A 17,189-nucleotide genomic window follows, 5' to 3' on the forward strand; every position below is an offset into this window, starting at 1 on the left:
TGCAGCCCTTGCGATAGGACAGGGCCCATGGACCGAGGCTGAGCTCGGAGGGTAGGTGAGCCTGCGGGCTCCGGAAGACTTCCCCTTACAGCTCGTGGGGGAAACACTTCCTGACGCCTGGCGGCCGGCACCGGGTGTGTGCGTAGGGGGAGGGTGGGCAGGATCTCCAAGATAAGTGTTCCGGGAACTGACTGTGCAGGCTTCTAGGAATCCCAGAATCCCAGGAGTCCCTCCTGTGGAAACTCCCCCACTCAATTCAGTGCTTGTGGAACAGGAAAAGGTGACCCTAAGTTTTAATTCGTTGAATTTAAGGTGTGTCATAGCCCAGACAGGACAGGCCCGTGAAATGTGGTGCAAAGCATTTCCACGACTGTGGTACCAGGAACAAGGTGCACCCACATAGCTAGGGCGTTTCCCTTCATAAGGTGCTCCCCGTGACGTCAGTTCTTCCATTGTGCGCAAACCAAATAAAAATCCAGCCGGCGATTTAACTGGTGTGGACATCAGTCAGCCTGGTGTTCTGATGGTAGTTTGGCTTCCATGGCAGTGCTGCTGAATAAATGAGCTCATCCCTTGGCAAGGTGGCTGGCACAGCCCTGCTCAGCTCATCCACCATGTGGCTACCAGAGAGTTCTCTCCACCTTACGCATCTGAACTTAACCTAAAATCCTCCATGGAAATACCTTACCTAACACAGCCTTCCTCCAAGGATGGCCCTAGACCAGGGGTGGGGCAAACTTTTTGACTCGAGGGCCACAATGGGTTCTTAAACTGGACTGGAGGGAGGGCCGGAACAAAAGCATGGATGGAGTGTTTGTGTGAACTAATATAAATTCAAAGTAAACATCATTACATAAAAGGGTACGGTCTTTTTTTTTTTTTTTTTTTTAGTTTTATTCATTTCAAACGGGCCGGATCCAGCCCGCGGGCTGTAGTTTGCCCACGGCTGCCCTAGACCCTTGGTCGGCAAACTGCGGCTCACGAGCCACATGCGGTTCTTTGGCCCCTTGAGTGTGGCTCTTCCTAAGCCTTAGGAGTACCCTAATTAAGTTAATAACAATGTACCTACCTATATAGTTTGAGTTTAAAAAATCTGGCTCTCGAAAGAAATTTCAATCGTTGTACTGTTGATATTTGGCTCTGTTGACTAATGAGTTTGCCGACCACTGCCCTAGACAACCAGATCACGTGGGGGTGGGGCCACGCCCTGGAGTCAGACCTTTGGTCAGTATCCTACTCTTTCTTGTGCTAGACCCATTCAAGTTAGAGCAGAGGAATAAGAAAACGTGGTCACACAAGGGATTTGTTTGCAAGCAACAAATTGTGAAGAATCAACTTTCTGTTTATGCTCCATGATAAGTTCAAACTCAGGGTGATAATTTTGAGGCACTGCAAGATTCACAATCATTATGGAGAGACATCTGAGTACTGTGATGTCTATTATACAGAAAAATAGCCCAATACACTCCAGGAAGATGTTCAGCATCAGAGATGGGAGCCAACATGGGGTGTCTCATTAACCCAGAGGCAAACAAGTCGGAAATGTAATTTACAGGGTCCGCACATGCCATCACCAGGCTGGTATCGTATTGGGAAGTCTGCTTGCAGATGGGCTGCCCTGTAAATAAGTGGCTGACGGCTAAGCAATGTCCTGACAGGTCCCTCCAGTCTGCCTCTTTCCTCTCTGTCCCATTGCTACAAACTTGACTTAGGTCTCTAGTCCCAGCCTGTCTCAATCCTGCTGCAGAGGTCTCTGAAGTTGCCGCTTGAGTCATGTCACTCCAACATTCAGAGACGCTGGAATCTCAGCTTCTCTCCTGTACGCAGCGCTCTCCCCGAGCCAGACTGGTGGGCTCCCTCGCTGTTCCTCCGGCAGGGCGGTGCTTTCCTGTCTCTGGACCCCTACTGTCTGAGTGAAACCTTCCTGGACAGAGGCCTGCTTCTGAACTGCAGGGCCTGCTCAGATTCCATCTCTTTCCCCAGCCACCCCTGGTTCAAGGGATGTGTTGCCTCCATTCCCTGGATAAGCAATTTGTCTCAGCTCCAGTCATAAGGAATTTACTTTGAAATAAAAACAATAGCTAATACTTGTTGAGCGTTTATCCCAGGCCAGGGACTGTGCTAATTGCTGTATCTTGTTTAATCTTTCTGATCATCTAAAGCAGCGGTTCTCAACCTGTGGGTTGTGACCCCTTTGGCGGTCGAACGACCCTTTCACAGGGGTCGCCTAAGACCATCCTGCATATCAGATATTTACATTACGATTCATAACAGTAGCAACATTACAGTTATGAAGTAGCAACGAAAATAATTTTATGGTTGGGTCACAACATGAGAAACTGTATTTAAAGGGCCAGAAGGTTGAGAACCACTGATAAAGACTTAGGTGTTACTGCCCCATTTCACAGATGAATAAACTGAGAAGTTAAACAACATGTACTACGTTACATAACTCAGACGTGGTAGTGCAGAATTCCTGCTTGCAAAGTCTGTGCTCCAAACTCACTACAGACCATGACCTCCCCAGCATCTGATTCTCAATGTAAATGTGTTGAACCTCCTCCATCCCACCACAATAGATTATATTTGGAAAAGAGGAAGCAATTCTTACACATCTTTCCCTGCCAATGTTTGGCAGGGCTCCATCATTATAAACTATTGGTTTTTCGTTCCCACCAAAGTGTAAATAATTAACAGTAGCTACCATAACTAGGTAACTTTTCTTTAAACTAATACCCTGAAATTAAGTCTGAACTCTGCTGCTGAGGGTTTAGTCCTTTTTTCTCCTGCTCTTGCTGTCCTCGGCTGACATCCTTGAGACTGTGAGCTGGATTTCCATTCCGAGGTCCAGCTGCCACATCACCGCACCTCTGGAAGTTCCCAAAATGACTTGCCTTGGCAAGTGGCTCTGCTCTTTGATTAGCCATACCGTTGCTGCTTCCCCTAATTTAATATCAGGAAGTCTGCACGTGTTTCATCTTCTTCCCCGTCTTGGCCATAGTGCTTTCCTACTATTCTTTTCCCATTTCGTACTGTTGTTTGGTGCTTTTCCCTTCAATGTGTTATCAGAACTCAATCTGCAGATTTTTGCCAAGTTGTGTGGACTCTATCTCCATATGTGGTATCTCTGTTCTTTCCTAAACCCTCCTTTTTTGGTGTGAATACACATACTCTGCACAAACCATTCCAGGACCCAGCATCACTGAGAGTCAAGATGAGTGTGGTTTACAAGCCTACTGTAACTTACAGAAGTCTTTACACTCAGCTGTCTTAGCCATATTAATACATACTCAGTGAGAGCTAGAATGCAAATACCATAAGCCAGCATGTGTGAGAATGACAGATTATCTTTTCTTCCTAGCAGATCTACTCTTCTCATTAGGATTCACTTGATTACTATATATTTAAATTAATTCTCATCCCCTGATCATACACTAATTGGTTGGTGAGTGGCCAAGAATCATTGCTTATATCAAGAGAAAGTTAAGTGGAGGATTTAAAAAATCTCAATGAATGATCTTCCAGCTGATAAGAAAGGGGTGGCTATAACCCCACTTTGGCTAGATACCTTGGCATTGTGAACACTGGTGCATTTTCAGGACAGTGGCTATATTCTCAGTTTCTGTCTGGCTAATCTATATATATAAAAGCCTAAGTGACCAAATGACCAGCCGGTAGCTATGCCACACAATGACCACCAGGGGGCAGACACTCAACGCAGGAGCTGCTGAGTGACAGCAACTTTGCAGAGTGCCCTCTCGCACTCCAGGACCCCTCAAGGGATGTTGGAGAGCTGGTTTCGGCCCGATCCCCACGAGCCAGGCCAAGGACCCCACCTGCTGGAGGGGCCCCACTCATTCCACAGATGCCCTTTGAGCCTAGCACCGCCCCAGGTGCAGCCGGGCAGGGAGGGACTGTGGGAGGTTTGGCTCCAGGGCGTGTCTGGCCCATCTAGCCCAGTCCCGCCCCGACGGCCACCTTCTAATTAATTTCCTTTCAAAGTGCATGAATCCATGCACTGGCCTCTAGTAATGTTATGTTATTCTTAATTTACTGATGCCCTTTCCCACTGCATACACTCTTGACTGCCCCTCCTTCCAATGAACATGAAGGGCACCTGATTCCAGATTTCCTGACTCCATTCTGACTGCATCAGGACACCAGCATCTTCCATTAGCCCAGCTGGGAAAGCATTCGAGAACAAGGGTGCACTAAGTTGTGTGGCACTAACTCCAAACCCAGCAGGGTCGCAGAGGAGAACTAAGTGGGAGCTGGAGCTGTACAAAATGTCAAAAGGAGATGAGACTTAGAGCTTCAAGTAAAGAGCAGGGCATCAATAATAGGCGAGGAGGGAGGACATTCAGTAAGCAAGGACATCACCATACGCAAAGTGGAAATGAGAAGGTAATGGTAGGTGAGCATGATTGCCAGGATCAGAGCATGAGTTTGGGTGGAAGTAAGAAGTAGGAAAGAGTGGATTTGTATGGGTAGAAATGGATTTGTAGGGTAAAAATGGAAGAGGTGATGGGGGAAATGAAGGAGGCAATGAAGCAAAAACCAGTATGTGGTTAAATACAATAACAAAATTGGACAAAAACTGACTATTAAAGAGAATTTAACTTTTCATGATTTCCCAAGCTCAATGGAGTATATTCAACTTCAAAACATGACTTCTCCTAACAGCTTCTATGTAGCTCTTTCAGATAAAAAGCAATTGGCTATCTAACAGCTGATATCTTGATAAGCTCTTTTTTCTTTCCTTCACTGGGAGAATGAACTTTGCTGTGAGTCAGATACATACATTTAGTAGATGAGGAGGTACACTGGCTGGTTTACAGGGGATGAGAGCCCCAGAGCCAGGTGGTACAACCTCATAACCTCAGAGCTTCATGGATGTTGAAGGTGCCTGTGACTGCTCTCAGACATATTCAAGACAGGGACGTTCACTTCCAAGCCCAAGGAGATTTTCAGACCTGCTCTGGTTTCCTCTTCTGTAAAAATAGGTAAGTGGCTGGTTCAAGGTCACTTGGCTATAATTGGCAGACACGGTTCCAGAGCCAAGTTTTCTGTCCCCAAGAGTGCTTTGTTTTTTTGGTTTTTTAATAGAAACATAGTAAGGACATCTTAGGTCATGTCTGGAGAGTGTTTTGTGCTCTGTAGGAGCCTAGGAAATTGCTCACATACTTCTTTTAGATTATCCCCATGTTTTGATAGGATGATAAGTTTTAACTCTGTTTTCTTTATTACAATTTTATGTAAAACCATAAATGAATGAATTGCTGGTCAAGTTCAAAATTAATTACACTTCAGGGTCTTCTCCTCATGACATGTGTGTGTTTTGTAATAACTGCCCTTTTTAGCTTCTTCAGAACCAAGTCAAAATATTCCAGACTTAAATCCATCCATATTAAGCAATGTCACCCCAATAAATTTAATTTTAAAAATCTATCTCCAATTCTTCCTTTTTTATAGCTTTAGTGATTTTTTAGAACATAGTTATTTCTAGGTTATAAGCGAATATTCCGAAAGTCCTCTGCTAGTCTGTAGGTCATTTATCTAGAACTCAATTCAAAGGGCCTGAGGAGTGGGATGCAGATAGGTAGAGACTGTGCAGGAGACACCTAACTCCTTCTAGGTACTTTTAAGGAGGCACTGCTTCATTAAATTAAATTTTAATTTTCTTCCAAATTTGAAACATTATTCTTCCTTGCTACATCTTCGTTTAGGATCTGGCTTTCTTCATTTCGTTTCTTTCTTTTTCCTCCTTCTCTTCCACCTCCTCCCTTCCTTCTTTCCTCTTCCTCTTTCCTTTCAAGAAATGATTTTTTTTTAAAGACACCATCTAAGATAACTAGACAAGAATTATAAAAAAAATAAATAAGGGATTGCCACATGAACTTAAAGAGTTGGTAACATCAGAAGAGATTGAATAAGAGCTGAGTCATGAAATGTAAGAAAGAAAATGGAGTAGCCTAGTTTGGGTATAGTCATCTGAGACAGAAAGATAGGGATGGGTTTGAGGTGGAGAAAGCTTTGGAATAGGCGTTCTCACACCAGCCATCAGGCAGCACTGCAGATGGCTTGGTTGCTGCCTGGAGTTGCCTAGGGTGGGAAAGGGGAGCAGGGAGGTCGTGGGCAGTCATTTAATTCTATGTACAGGATGTTTGCTAGACACATGTGTATGCGAGCAACCTAAAGTCCTTACCAGAACAAGGGTAAGAATAAATAAATAGTTGAGCCTATTCTGCTGTTTGTTCCTGTTCATGTACCTATGTTGAGACTTGCTTTAAGTGGAACCCAAACACGGAGCATGATTTAGATGGTAGTGTTTATTATTGTCCTTGGCCTGGCCTCCAGGATTGATTTTGAGCTTTCTGCCTGAAAATGAGCTCAGAGTGAACTAAAAGTTCCTTTATTCTTACAAACAGAAATAAATTCTGGACCTGGTTTGGCATTCTTGGAAAGAAGGCAGAGTGGAAAGAGTTAGAAGTCATTTGGTAAAGAGTCATTTTGCTGAGCACTCTCCTGAGGTAGAACAGAACCTTTGGGTCAATGCTCAACCTCTCAGCCACTGAGCCACACCGGCCGGGCAATACAGATTTTTGTTACTCAGAAATTTTATAGAATTCTAGGGGTAGCCTGGTAGCAGAATTGACAGAATCATTTATGATTTTAGAATGGACAAAATATTGACTGAGCCCATTAACCAAAAGTATTATATGTATTCCAGGGGTTGGGAGAGAGGAGGAACCCATAGTATAATGTGTCCTAATCTTGAACCCCCGGTGATGGCTCTCATTGAAAGTATTTGTGGGTTTGCCCTGGCTGGTGTGGCTCAGTTGGTTGGGTATTGTCCCATGCATCAAAAGATTGTTGGTTCAACTCCTGGTCAGGGCACATGCCCTGGTTGTGGGCTGGATCCCAGTAGGGGGTGTGCAGGAGGCAGCCTATCAACATTGCACTCTCACATCGATGTTTCTCTCTTCTCCCTTCCTCTCTCTCTAAAAAAATAAAAAGAAAATCAATAAACTATTCTTTTAAAAAGAAGAAAGTATTCCTGGGTTTAAATATTTTAAAACTAGAGGCCCAGTGCACGAAAATTCGTGCACTCGGGCGGGGGGAGGGTGGTCCCTCAGCCCAGCCTGCACCCTCTCGCAGTCCGGCAACCCTCAGAGGATGTCCGACTGAAAGCTTAGGCCTGTTCTCATGGGGAGTGGGCCTAAGCTGCAGTCTGGCCTCCCTCTGTGGGAGGCGACAGGGTGGCCCAATCAGGTGATGGCCAGCTAGCCCTGCCCCCTTCTGCCCCCCCCCCCAATCACCCCTCCACCGCCGCTGGTTGCTGCTGCCCCCCAATCGCCGTCCCCTCCCTCTGCCTGCTGGCATGCACCTTATCTGGCCTGGTGCTGACTGCTCACTGGCCCCACCCCCAACCAACACGTCAATTTGCATATTATGCTTTTATTATATAGGATAATTCTTTTTCCTCCTCAAATGTTCAGCTTCCTGAAATAAGGAGGAGATTAGAGGAAGATGAATATAATGGATTCCCTCTATTCAGTGCTTCAGTTTTAATACAATTCATTCTAAATTTATACTATGATTGTTGGTGCAAGGATAGACACAAGACCAGTGGAACAGAATGGAGAATCCAGAAGTAGACTCACTCATGTATGGTTAACAGATTTACCACAAAGGCACCATTATAATTCAACTAGAGGCCCAGTGCACAAAAATTTGTGCATTCAGGGCAGTCCCTCAGCCCAGCCTGCACCCTCTCATAGCCCAGGACCCCTCGGGGAATGTCCACCAGCCAGCTTAGGAATGTCCCTGCTCCCCGGGGGAACAGGCCTAAGCCACAATCGGACATCAGCTGTCAGCCTGGCTTGTGGCGAAGCAGAGGTCCCCTGTGAGAGTGCACTAACCACCAGGGAGCAGCTCCTGCGTTGAGCATCTGCCCCCTGGTGGTCAGTGCACATCATAGCAACTGGTCGTTCCTGGTCATTCTGCTGCTAGGGTCAATTTGCATATTATTCTTTTATTATATAGGATAGGAAAAGGATGGTCTTTTCAGCAAATGATGCCAAGGCAAGTGGATGTCCTTTGGGGGAAGTGGATGAACCTAGACCTCTGCTCATAGCACACACAAAAATTAATTCAAGATGGGCCACAAGTGTACTAGTAAAGCGAAAGATGAAACCATAAAGCTTATAGGAGAAAACAGGAGATCTCTCTGGACTTGGGCTAGGCAAAAATTTCTTTAATTGGACACAAATCATAAAAGAAAAACTTGATAAATTGGACTACATTAAAACGAAGACTATCTTAGTTTTTAAGTTACGCCCTGGGAAGAATCTATAGCATGCCCTGGCGGGAAATCAGGCAGGAACACTTCCCTGTGCACTCTCTGCCCTGACCAAGATGGGTGACTAACTGCCTGACTAGAGGGAGACACCTAGGTTAAAATCAGGGCTTTGCTACAAGGCTGAGCCCTCCCAGTGAAAACGCCTTACAATGCTTGTGTGGCTATGATACGTGAAAGGCAGCTTTGTTCCAAGCCCTCCAAGTCTCTTCTCGGAACAGTCCCTTGAGATCCCCTGAGCTTTGATGTCATCCTGCTAAATCCTCTTGTGGAAAAGAGGACAAAGCCACATGGGGGCCCTGAGAGAGGTGAGCAAAAGTAGTTCAAAGTCCAGCCAGATCCGGTCCTGTGGTGTCCAAGCCCTTGTGGTCCCAGGGCCCAGGAGGAAGCCTGGGGGTGGGGTGAGGCCCGGCCCAGCCCTTTGCAGGGTCCTGTGTTGGTGCCGTCAGACTAGGAAGCATCGGAGACAGAGCCAGAAACACACATAAACACAGCACCACCAGGCTCACCACATCCATGTTTGCAACAGAAAAGCCAAGACCCCTGGCCAAGATAGAGACTTCCTCTTTAGGCCTATGGTGCAGAGGGAAGGAAGCATGGAATATATTTTGGGCTTTCAAAACTTTGATTGTTTTGCACATTCTTGCAAAGGGGGGGGGGGGGGGATAAAAATGCCCCAGGGATTTAAAAAAAATATATCAGCTTCTAATACTTCAGATGAGTGGGAAAAATCTTACATGCCGGGAGCATTTCCTTTCTGTTTCGAGAAATTAATGGTGTGCTGGAAATAGCCTGTTGCAAAAGGGGAGACTTCGTGTCCCTTGAATGCTGATTGTGCCAGAAAACTTTCCAGGCCTAAGGGGAGGTTGTGCCTTTCCCAGGACTCTGAGGCAAGCTGACCCTGCAGTTAGACGTTCGGCTGCAAGACACAAGGCAGCAGAGAGCTGAGATTCAGAGTGAATTCTTTATATATATATTTTATTTCAGAGAGGAAAGGAGAGGGACAGAGAGATAGAAACATCAATGATGACAGAGAATCATTGATTGGCTGCCTCCTGCACTCCCCACACTTGGGATTGAGCCTGCAATCCGGACATTTGCCCTGAACTGGAATCGAACCCTGACCTCCTGGTTCATAGGATAACGCTCAACCACTTAGCCACACCAGCCAGGCATTCAGAGGGAATTCTTAACTCATTTATCCAAGAAGCGCACTGTGCCTGATAGGTTTGGTCCTGGAGAGGTGGCTGTCCCACCCGGAGTCCAGGCCCCCAGCTCTGCTCCCTCCTCTGTGGACTGTCCCTGGTCTCTCTGGGGGCCCTGGGGGCCTGAAACCTGGCATTCAGAGTTAGCAGAAGTAAAATTCCAAGTTCCACCTGTTAAAAAGTAGGTGTGCATGTCTCTCCTGCTGCAGATGTTGGGGAGCTGGCACCTCAGCAGAAAAGAGCAGGGAGTACAGATCTTTCAGTATCTGTTGGCTTCAAAAGCATTGCATTTCACCCTGGCAGAGAGCTCAGCTGGTTAGAACATGGTCCTGATATGCCAAGGTTGTGGGTCCGAACCCCCGTTAGGGCACATATAAGAACCTACCAATGACTGCATAAATAAGGGGAACAATAAATCTTGTTTCTCCCCCCACACACACACACCTTCTTCTCTTTCTAAAATCAATAAAAAATAAATTTAAAATAAAAAGGTGTTGCATTTCAGAGCTGGACCAGAAATCATCCACATCTGCTCTGGGTAACATGTAGCGCATTGAAGTCCTGAGACTTTCCCCTAATGTCTTACCTAGGTTTGGTGGCCTCTCAGTTGATTAGAGCAGGGATCAGCACTATCTTCTCTGTAGAGCCAAATGATAAATACTTTAGGCCATACAGTCTTTGCCACAAATGCTCCACTCTGGGCATGGCTGTGTTCCAATAACATTTTTTAAAATATATTTTCAGAGGAAGGGAGAGATAGACACATCAATGATGAGAGAGAATTATTGATTGGCTGCCTCCTGCATGCCCCCAACTGGGGATTGAGCCTGCAACCCAGGCATGTGCCCTTGACCGGAATTGAAGATGGGACCCTTCAGTCTGCAGGCCGACACTCTATCCACTGAGCTAAACCGGCCAGGGCCCAATAACATTTTATTTTATGGACAATGAACTGTAAATTTCTTAAATTTTTCACATTATGAAATACTAGAAGCCTGATGCACGAAATTCATGCAAGAGTAGGCCTGCCTTCCCCTGGCTGCTGGAACCAAATTCCCTCTGGCACCTGTGACCTGTGCTTCTCTCGCAGAGAGAGGCCCCGCCCACCTGCTACAGTCCACTGGTCGGTGGCCTGGGCCTCCCTCTGTGGGGCAATCATGGGGTGATGGCTGGGCCCCCAACCAATCACATCGCACTGCCTTGGCTGGCCTGGCGCCAGTGGGTGTCATAGCGTGGTCCCAGATGATCATCTGGATGGTCGTCCAGATGGTCATCCGGATAGTCGTTCCGCTGTTCAGTCTTCTGGTCAATTTGCATATTATGCTTTTATTATATAGGATTCTTTTTTTTCCCAACCACTTAAAGATGTAAAGACCACTCACACGCCATGTAGAAACAAGTAACAGGATAGATTTGGCCCACAGGCCAGAGTTTGCCAACCCCCAGACCTCTTCTGTCACAAAAAGGATGAATATGTTGTTGTTGCTGCTAAGGACCTTCTTACTGGAGGGGATATGATAGAGAAGGCGAGGGATGTGTGCCAGGATTGAGGGGATAGGAGGTGTCACTCTGGGCTCTCCCTGGTGGTCCCACACCCAGGACTCAAATCAGACAATGCTTTCCACAGGTGCCCCACTTGCCCACGCCCGCTGCCAGTGACCTGGAAACTGAGAATCCTAAAAAGAGCCCTCTCCTTGGGGGCCCTGGTCACACACAGTAGATCTGTCACTGCTTCTCTTTTACCCACTGCCTCCTCCTTCCACCTTCTTCCTTAACACTCAGGCCACTTCTGTTCAAAAGTGTCTCCCAGGGCACACAGCTCCTCATGTGGATCTCTGATGAAAGTTACCATCCCTGCCTTATCACCACTGACTCGCCAACCTCAGATCCCAAGCTTCTTAAGGCAGGGACTACCTACCATCTTTTCAGGGTACTCAACATTTTCAAATATCTTCGTAGATTATTTTATGTTGCCGCCCCCCATAACTAAAAATACTGGTAAACAAGAAAGAAAAACATGGAACATTTTGGAACTAAATCTTCACTATATTAATTGGAAAGACCCAGATAATGCAAAACAGCTGGTAAATTCAAACGCATTTAAGCATGACTTGAGAGAGTAGAAAATCTTACAAACAATAAAATTTTCTTCCTACTTATTTTTTGTTTTTGTCTAGATGTACACATTCTCAAAGCATAGCTTAAAGTCATGCTGGTGGCCAAGGGATGCCAGTCTGGTCTTTGAAATTTGCTTCAGATAATTCACAGAGGGGACAGCGTCATAAACAAAATCAAGTATTGATCTCCTAGCATGCTGACTGATGCTAAAGATTGTTTAAAAAAAATTATTTGGCTTTGTGCCCTCTCTTGTAGGTCCTTCCATTGTGACCCCCCCTAAGAACATCTGGAATGTCACTGGTGCCAAGGTGTACTTGAGCTGTGAGGTCATCGGAATCCCAACCCCTGTCCTCATCTGGAACAAGGTCAGTGACACAGATTTTAAGAACACATCCTCTCTCACTGCACAGGGACGGTACTAACCTAAAATCCTCAGCCGGTTCCATTGCCTGCTGCTCCTCCTTGAAACCTTATGGCAATCTTCTAGATACGTCCCCGGGATCTAACCAGCATTTTTACTGACCGCCAAATAGCCCCTGCTCTGCTTTTGTTGGGGAGCCTTAGGAACTGGGAAACTACAATGCTGACACCCAAACTCGCCCTCGGTGTGCATGTGTGTGCGTGTGTGAGCATGCCTGTGCTTCAGTATGAGTGTCAGCATGTGCGTGCATGGGGGTGTGTGTGTCCCCATTAGGGGGTGAGTTCCTTAGCCAGGTTGGCTGAGTTCTCTCTAAGTCAGGGTTTCTTAGCCTCAAGCACTGTTGATATTTTGAAACAGATCATTCTGTGTTGTGGGGGCTGCCCTGTGCCTTGTAAGGTGTTCAGCAGTATCCCTGGCCTCTACCCAGTACATGCCAGTAGTACCCACTCCCTCAGTGTGACAGTCACAAGTCTACGGACATTGCCAAATGTCCCCTGGGGGGAAATTACCTAGATTGAGAGCCATTGCTCTAAGCCTCTGTTTCCTCCTCTGTGTCATGAAAGTAGCTTATAATTCTTGAAAAGATGACATAAAGCAGGTAAAATCACTTGGCTTGTCAGATATGTAGTTGGCACTGCTTGTTAGCTACTATTCCTGGAAATGTTTCCCTTCAGGTGGTATTGTTTTGTGTAACTATCTTCCAATTTGAAGGACAACATATTCTCAGCATGTCTGTAGAAGGGAAACTATTTGCCAGGTCAAATAATACTTAACGATTGCACTGTACAGTATTTTATGTTTCCCAGTTTGTATATTTTGACTTGTTTTTAGCACCCCCCACGAAAATCCTATTAAGTACATATCATCAGACTTGTGCAAACAAACAGGAAATCTATTTCAGTAAAAAGGCATAACCAGACACTTATTTGTAGCAGGCTTATTTCTCCATCAAGTTCTAAGATGGATGATGGTCTCTTGATTATTTTGTTGGCTTGGTGTCTGACCAGAGGAGCAGTTTCTGGAACTCTGGGAGGGATTTTGGCACCAGAACTCTTTTCTGTTGCAAGTTGTAGAACTCACTTCAAACTAGTCTAGGCAAAAATAATGGAGGTCGAGTGGGTGGTGATTCCAATTTCAAGGGCAGCTGGATCCAGATACAATGTGCCTAGCCTCCTGGCTCTTGACTGCTCCCAATGTCTTATTCTTTTCTTCCACCTCAGAAAGCTTCCTCCACACTGTGAGCGATATAGTTACTGGCAGCTCCAAGTTCACATTATCACGGCTTAATGATCCCAGAGGAAATTTTGTTCCACTCTCTCTAGTGCGTTTGTAAAATTCCCCCTGTAGGACCTTGATTCACGTTGGGTCACCTGCCAACCTCTGGCGCCTCCATGTGGCCAGAAGGCCGCATCGCCCCCGTTGGGCAGTGTGGTGGGAATGAAGGCAGTGTTTTTTCCAGAAAATGCCTGGGGGTGGGCAGAGACAGCACCAGCTGCATTACAACTATCCTTTGCAGCTGAAATTGCTGTTAAAGGAAGCAGTGAAATTCTTTCACCTCAATAAGTTATTTTTTTAAGGGGAGTGGGAAGCAATTAAGAGCAAAAATGCAGCTGATGGGTGTGTACCTTCTGGCCTTCATGGTGAAAGCTGCTGTCGCTCCTCCTTGCTTGTTTGGAAGCTAATGGTTTGTTGGGGAGTGAGAGGCGGAGAAACAGTATTTCCAAAGAATGTCCATACAAAGCTCTGCAGCGCTCTAGGGACTACACAGTGGAAGCCAGGGTGACCCAAGTGTCCAAGGCCTGTGACCTATTGACAAATCTGGCAGCGAGTAATTTCTTCAGCCCTTTCTCTGCCCCTCCCCAGCTGGCGTACACACACCAGGGGAATAAATCTGCCCGGGGAATCTTTTCCTTTAAGCTTCTGGGACTGTGTGGGGCAGATCCCACGGGCTTCCTTAGGGCTTGTCAACTTGGGGGAGGGAAGTTGGGGGACAGGAAAAAATAATTTTCTACAAACTTGCCAGAAACAAGCAAAAACGCAGCTTCTAGGCTCTGCTGATTTTCCTCTGCTCCATCGTGTAATTTGCCACATGGGTGGCATAAAGCAGTTGTTTCAACCTGCAGATCACGAACCACCAGTGAGTTCTGAGTGTAACGTAGGAATCACAGCCTGCAGTTTCTTAAAAATAAAAAATAGGACAGGAAATATCTTATGGCATCACATTTAGTAAAGGTATCATTCCCTAAAACCTTCCTTTTGTATGTTCCACATCACAATGCAAAATGTGTTTCTTACTTTGGGCCATGTCAATTCACTTTAAAAGTCATGACTTAAGTAATTAAACAGGACATGTTTTCTCCCCACTGTCCTTGTACCAAACTGCTGAGAATACAGGCTTCCTATGCATTCCCACGTCCACTCCACTTTAAGCACGGAACTGGTTTGTGGGTATAAATGAGTAATAGAATATGAGGTGTAAAGGTGGCATGTCTTTCATGCTCAAGGATCTCAGCAACACCCGAACTAACAGGACACACCTTCTCTCCCGACACCAGGCGACAGCACTTCTATGGTGGTCACAGCCTGATGAGTGGTCTGTGACTTCCTGATCAGTAGTTACCTTGTGATATTAACCCGCAACCTAGGTGTGTGCCCTGACTGGGAATCGAACCCTCAATCTTTTGGTTCATGGGACGACACTCTAAACAAATGAGCCACCCGGCCTGGGCCATAGTTTGCCTTTATAAAAGGGGGGGAAAGTTAAGACAGTGTTTACTGTTGGCCTCAAACCAAGGAAACGGAATTTCTTAACCCATCCTGACTCTCCTGAGACGCACAGGGATAGACAGGAAGTTTTGTCATGAGAATGACATAGGCATTTGTTTGACAGGCGTTTTTGTTCTCAGGACTTTAGTACATACTTGGTGAATCCTTAGCCCTCAAAGAATTGGTATTTAACTCAACCTACTGTTTTTCACTGATGAGGCTGTTGCAGAAAGAACCCCTGCACCTGGGCTCCTGCAGAAGGTCCCAAGCACCAAACCTACCTAGCACTGGGCGATACCGTTTGCCGCTCAAACATGTCTTGGCAAGCAAGGAAAGGCCCAGCAGAGCAGCAGAATGTGTAAGGGCGTGAGTAAATGATGGTCTCCCGGGGCAGGAGAGCATGATGTGTGTTCCCCAAGCATGCAGAAAAGTACATTCATACATGTAAGGTTGTATAACTTAAAACACAGGGAGGGAAACTGACAGGATGAGGATCTTTCATGTACCTATTCAGGAAAAATATGAAAATTGCTAGTTCTAACCCAGTTAAAAAGTCTGATGTACTCCTTGTGCAATTATAGAAACGTGGCCTCTTCCAAGTTGATGATTCAGTGCAGAGAATGCAGAGACGATTTCCCTCTTTTTTGCAGGTAAAAAAGGACGATAATAGATTTCACAGGACAGAACTCTTGCCTGGTGACCGGGACAACCTGGCCATTCAGACCCGAGGTGGCCCAGAAAAGCACGAAGTAACTGGCTGGGTGCTGGTGAGTAGCAGGAGCTGGCCAGGCTCTCGTTGTTGGAATTGGACACCGCGGACCTGGCAGAGACGCCCGGTGCACTGCCCGGCTGGAAGCACTCACACGGAGCTGCTGCTCCACTTTCAGACGCAGCTGAAAACAGCTGAAGTTCATTGGATGTTTAAAAATGACCAACAAATAAGAACTAATTTTTTTTCCTCTACTCCAAAGCAAAATGATCACAGACCTGATCCATGCATTAAGTACTTTAATCAAGTACTGATTAATAGTTATTTTACTTGACCTTTGATAGTTGTAGATACTCACTGTGTAGTACTGAGATCATACACCCACCCTATCAAGGTCTTCCTCCAACTGTCGTGTGCACCTCTCCAGTTGTTAACCTCTGCAATGTGACCGAAAGTTGTCGGTAACATTCCCTCAGAGTACGCATCTCCCCAGCAAACCAAATCCGGTAGTTGTGTAATTCTCCTAGCATGGGACTTGCACTATTTCTAGCAGTATCTTTGCTGTGAATTCCTTGGTCATCACAGGAAACTTATAACGACTTCATTGAGACCACTAGGAAAAGAGAGGACCAGCATAGAGGCACTAAAGATTCTTTTCCATTCACAGTTATCTCCACTCAGTAAGGAAGATGCTGGAGAATATGAGTGCCATGCATCCAACTCTCAAGGACAAGCTTCAGCATCAGCAAAAATTACAGTGGTAGACAGCATACATGAAATACCAGTGACTAAAGGTAGGTACTAAATCTCAGCCACTTAAGAAATAGTGTTTTTGCTTAATAAAGAACAGAACCAAGTTAGAAAGTATCCGACAGCCCTTAATGAAATTCTGTAATGTCAGGAATCCACAGGGGCATTAAGTGTATAATCAAAATGTAGAGCACACAGCTCCAAAAGTACATCTGGGCTGTTGATGGAATGCTGTTATTACAGTAAACTTAGATTCTTTCACCTTATACATGAGACAAAAACTCAAACTTGACTGGGATGGCTTCTATTTCCCATGACTATCTATCCACATGGCATTTTTCCTTGGTGTTGTGACTATTATATTAAATTCCCATTTAAAAGGAAATGATTGTGGGTACTTCCCTTTGAGCTCGTATTTTAAAAAGCCAGAAAGGAGAGTATATTGGCAAGTACCCAACTCTGTTCTACCCCTATCCACTCTCGTGTCAAAGCTTCCTCTTAAGCACCCATCCTGGTAGTGTCAGAATGATACTACTTTACATTTATATAATTCTATTAGACTGATGTCTGGATTGACTTTTCCTTAAACCAAAAATAAGAACAAAATTTATTATCAGCATTTGTCAAACCATTCCTCTGTGTGGATCACTCATCTGTGGTATGAAAGGAAGAAATATCAAGTAAAAGATGTTTGATCAGATTCTCTACAGCCAAGATGTGTAAAGCCAGGAGATGAAACAGAACAACAGCTAAGAGTCATGTGTTTGAGTCTCAGCTCTGCCACTAATTATTCCACTTTAAATTTTGAATGACAGCTGGATGACAAAGGAAAGGTCCTTAGCCTCTCTGGATCTCAACTTG

At 45.5% G+C, this 17,189-nt stretch overlaps 1 protein-coding gene across 1 annotated transcript in view; it reads left to right on the top strand.

Annotated features, from left to right (window-relative positions):
- Nucleotides 1-17,189, top strand: part of IGFBP7 (insulin like growth factor binding protein 7) — a 29,577-nt gene that overhangs the window by 11,384 nt on the left and 1,004 nt on the right. The window contains exons 2-4 of the mRNA XM_006093979.3: nucleotides 11,938-12,047; nucleotides 15,520-15,636; nucleotides 16,246-16,372. Coding sequence (XP_006094041.3) covers nucleotides 11,938-12,047; nucleotides 15,520-15,636; nucleotides 16,246-16,372 — 354 coding nt within the window. The remainder of the gene's footprint in view (nucleotides 1-11,937; nucleotides 12,048-15,519; nucleotides 15,637-16,245; nucleotides 16,373-17,189) is intronic.

The sequence above is a fragment of the Myotis lucifugus genome, unplaced genomic scaffold (genome assembly GCF_000147115.1).
Source record: "Myotis lucifugus unplaced genomic scaffold, Myoluc2.0 scaffold_127, whole genome shotgun sequence".
Taxonomy (NCBI): Eukaryota; Metazoa; Chordata; class Mammalia; order Chiroptera; family Vespertilionidae; genus Myotis; species Myotis lucifugus.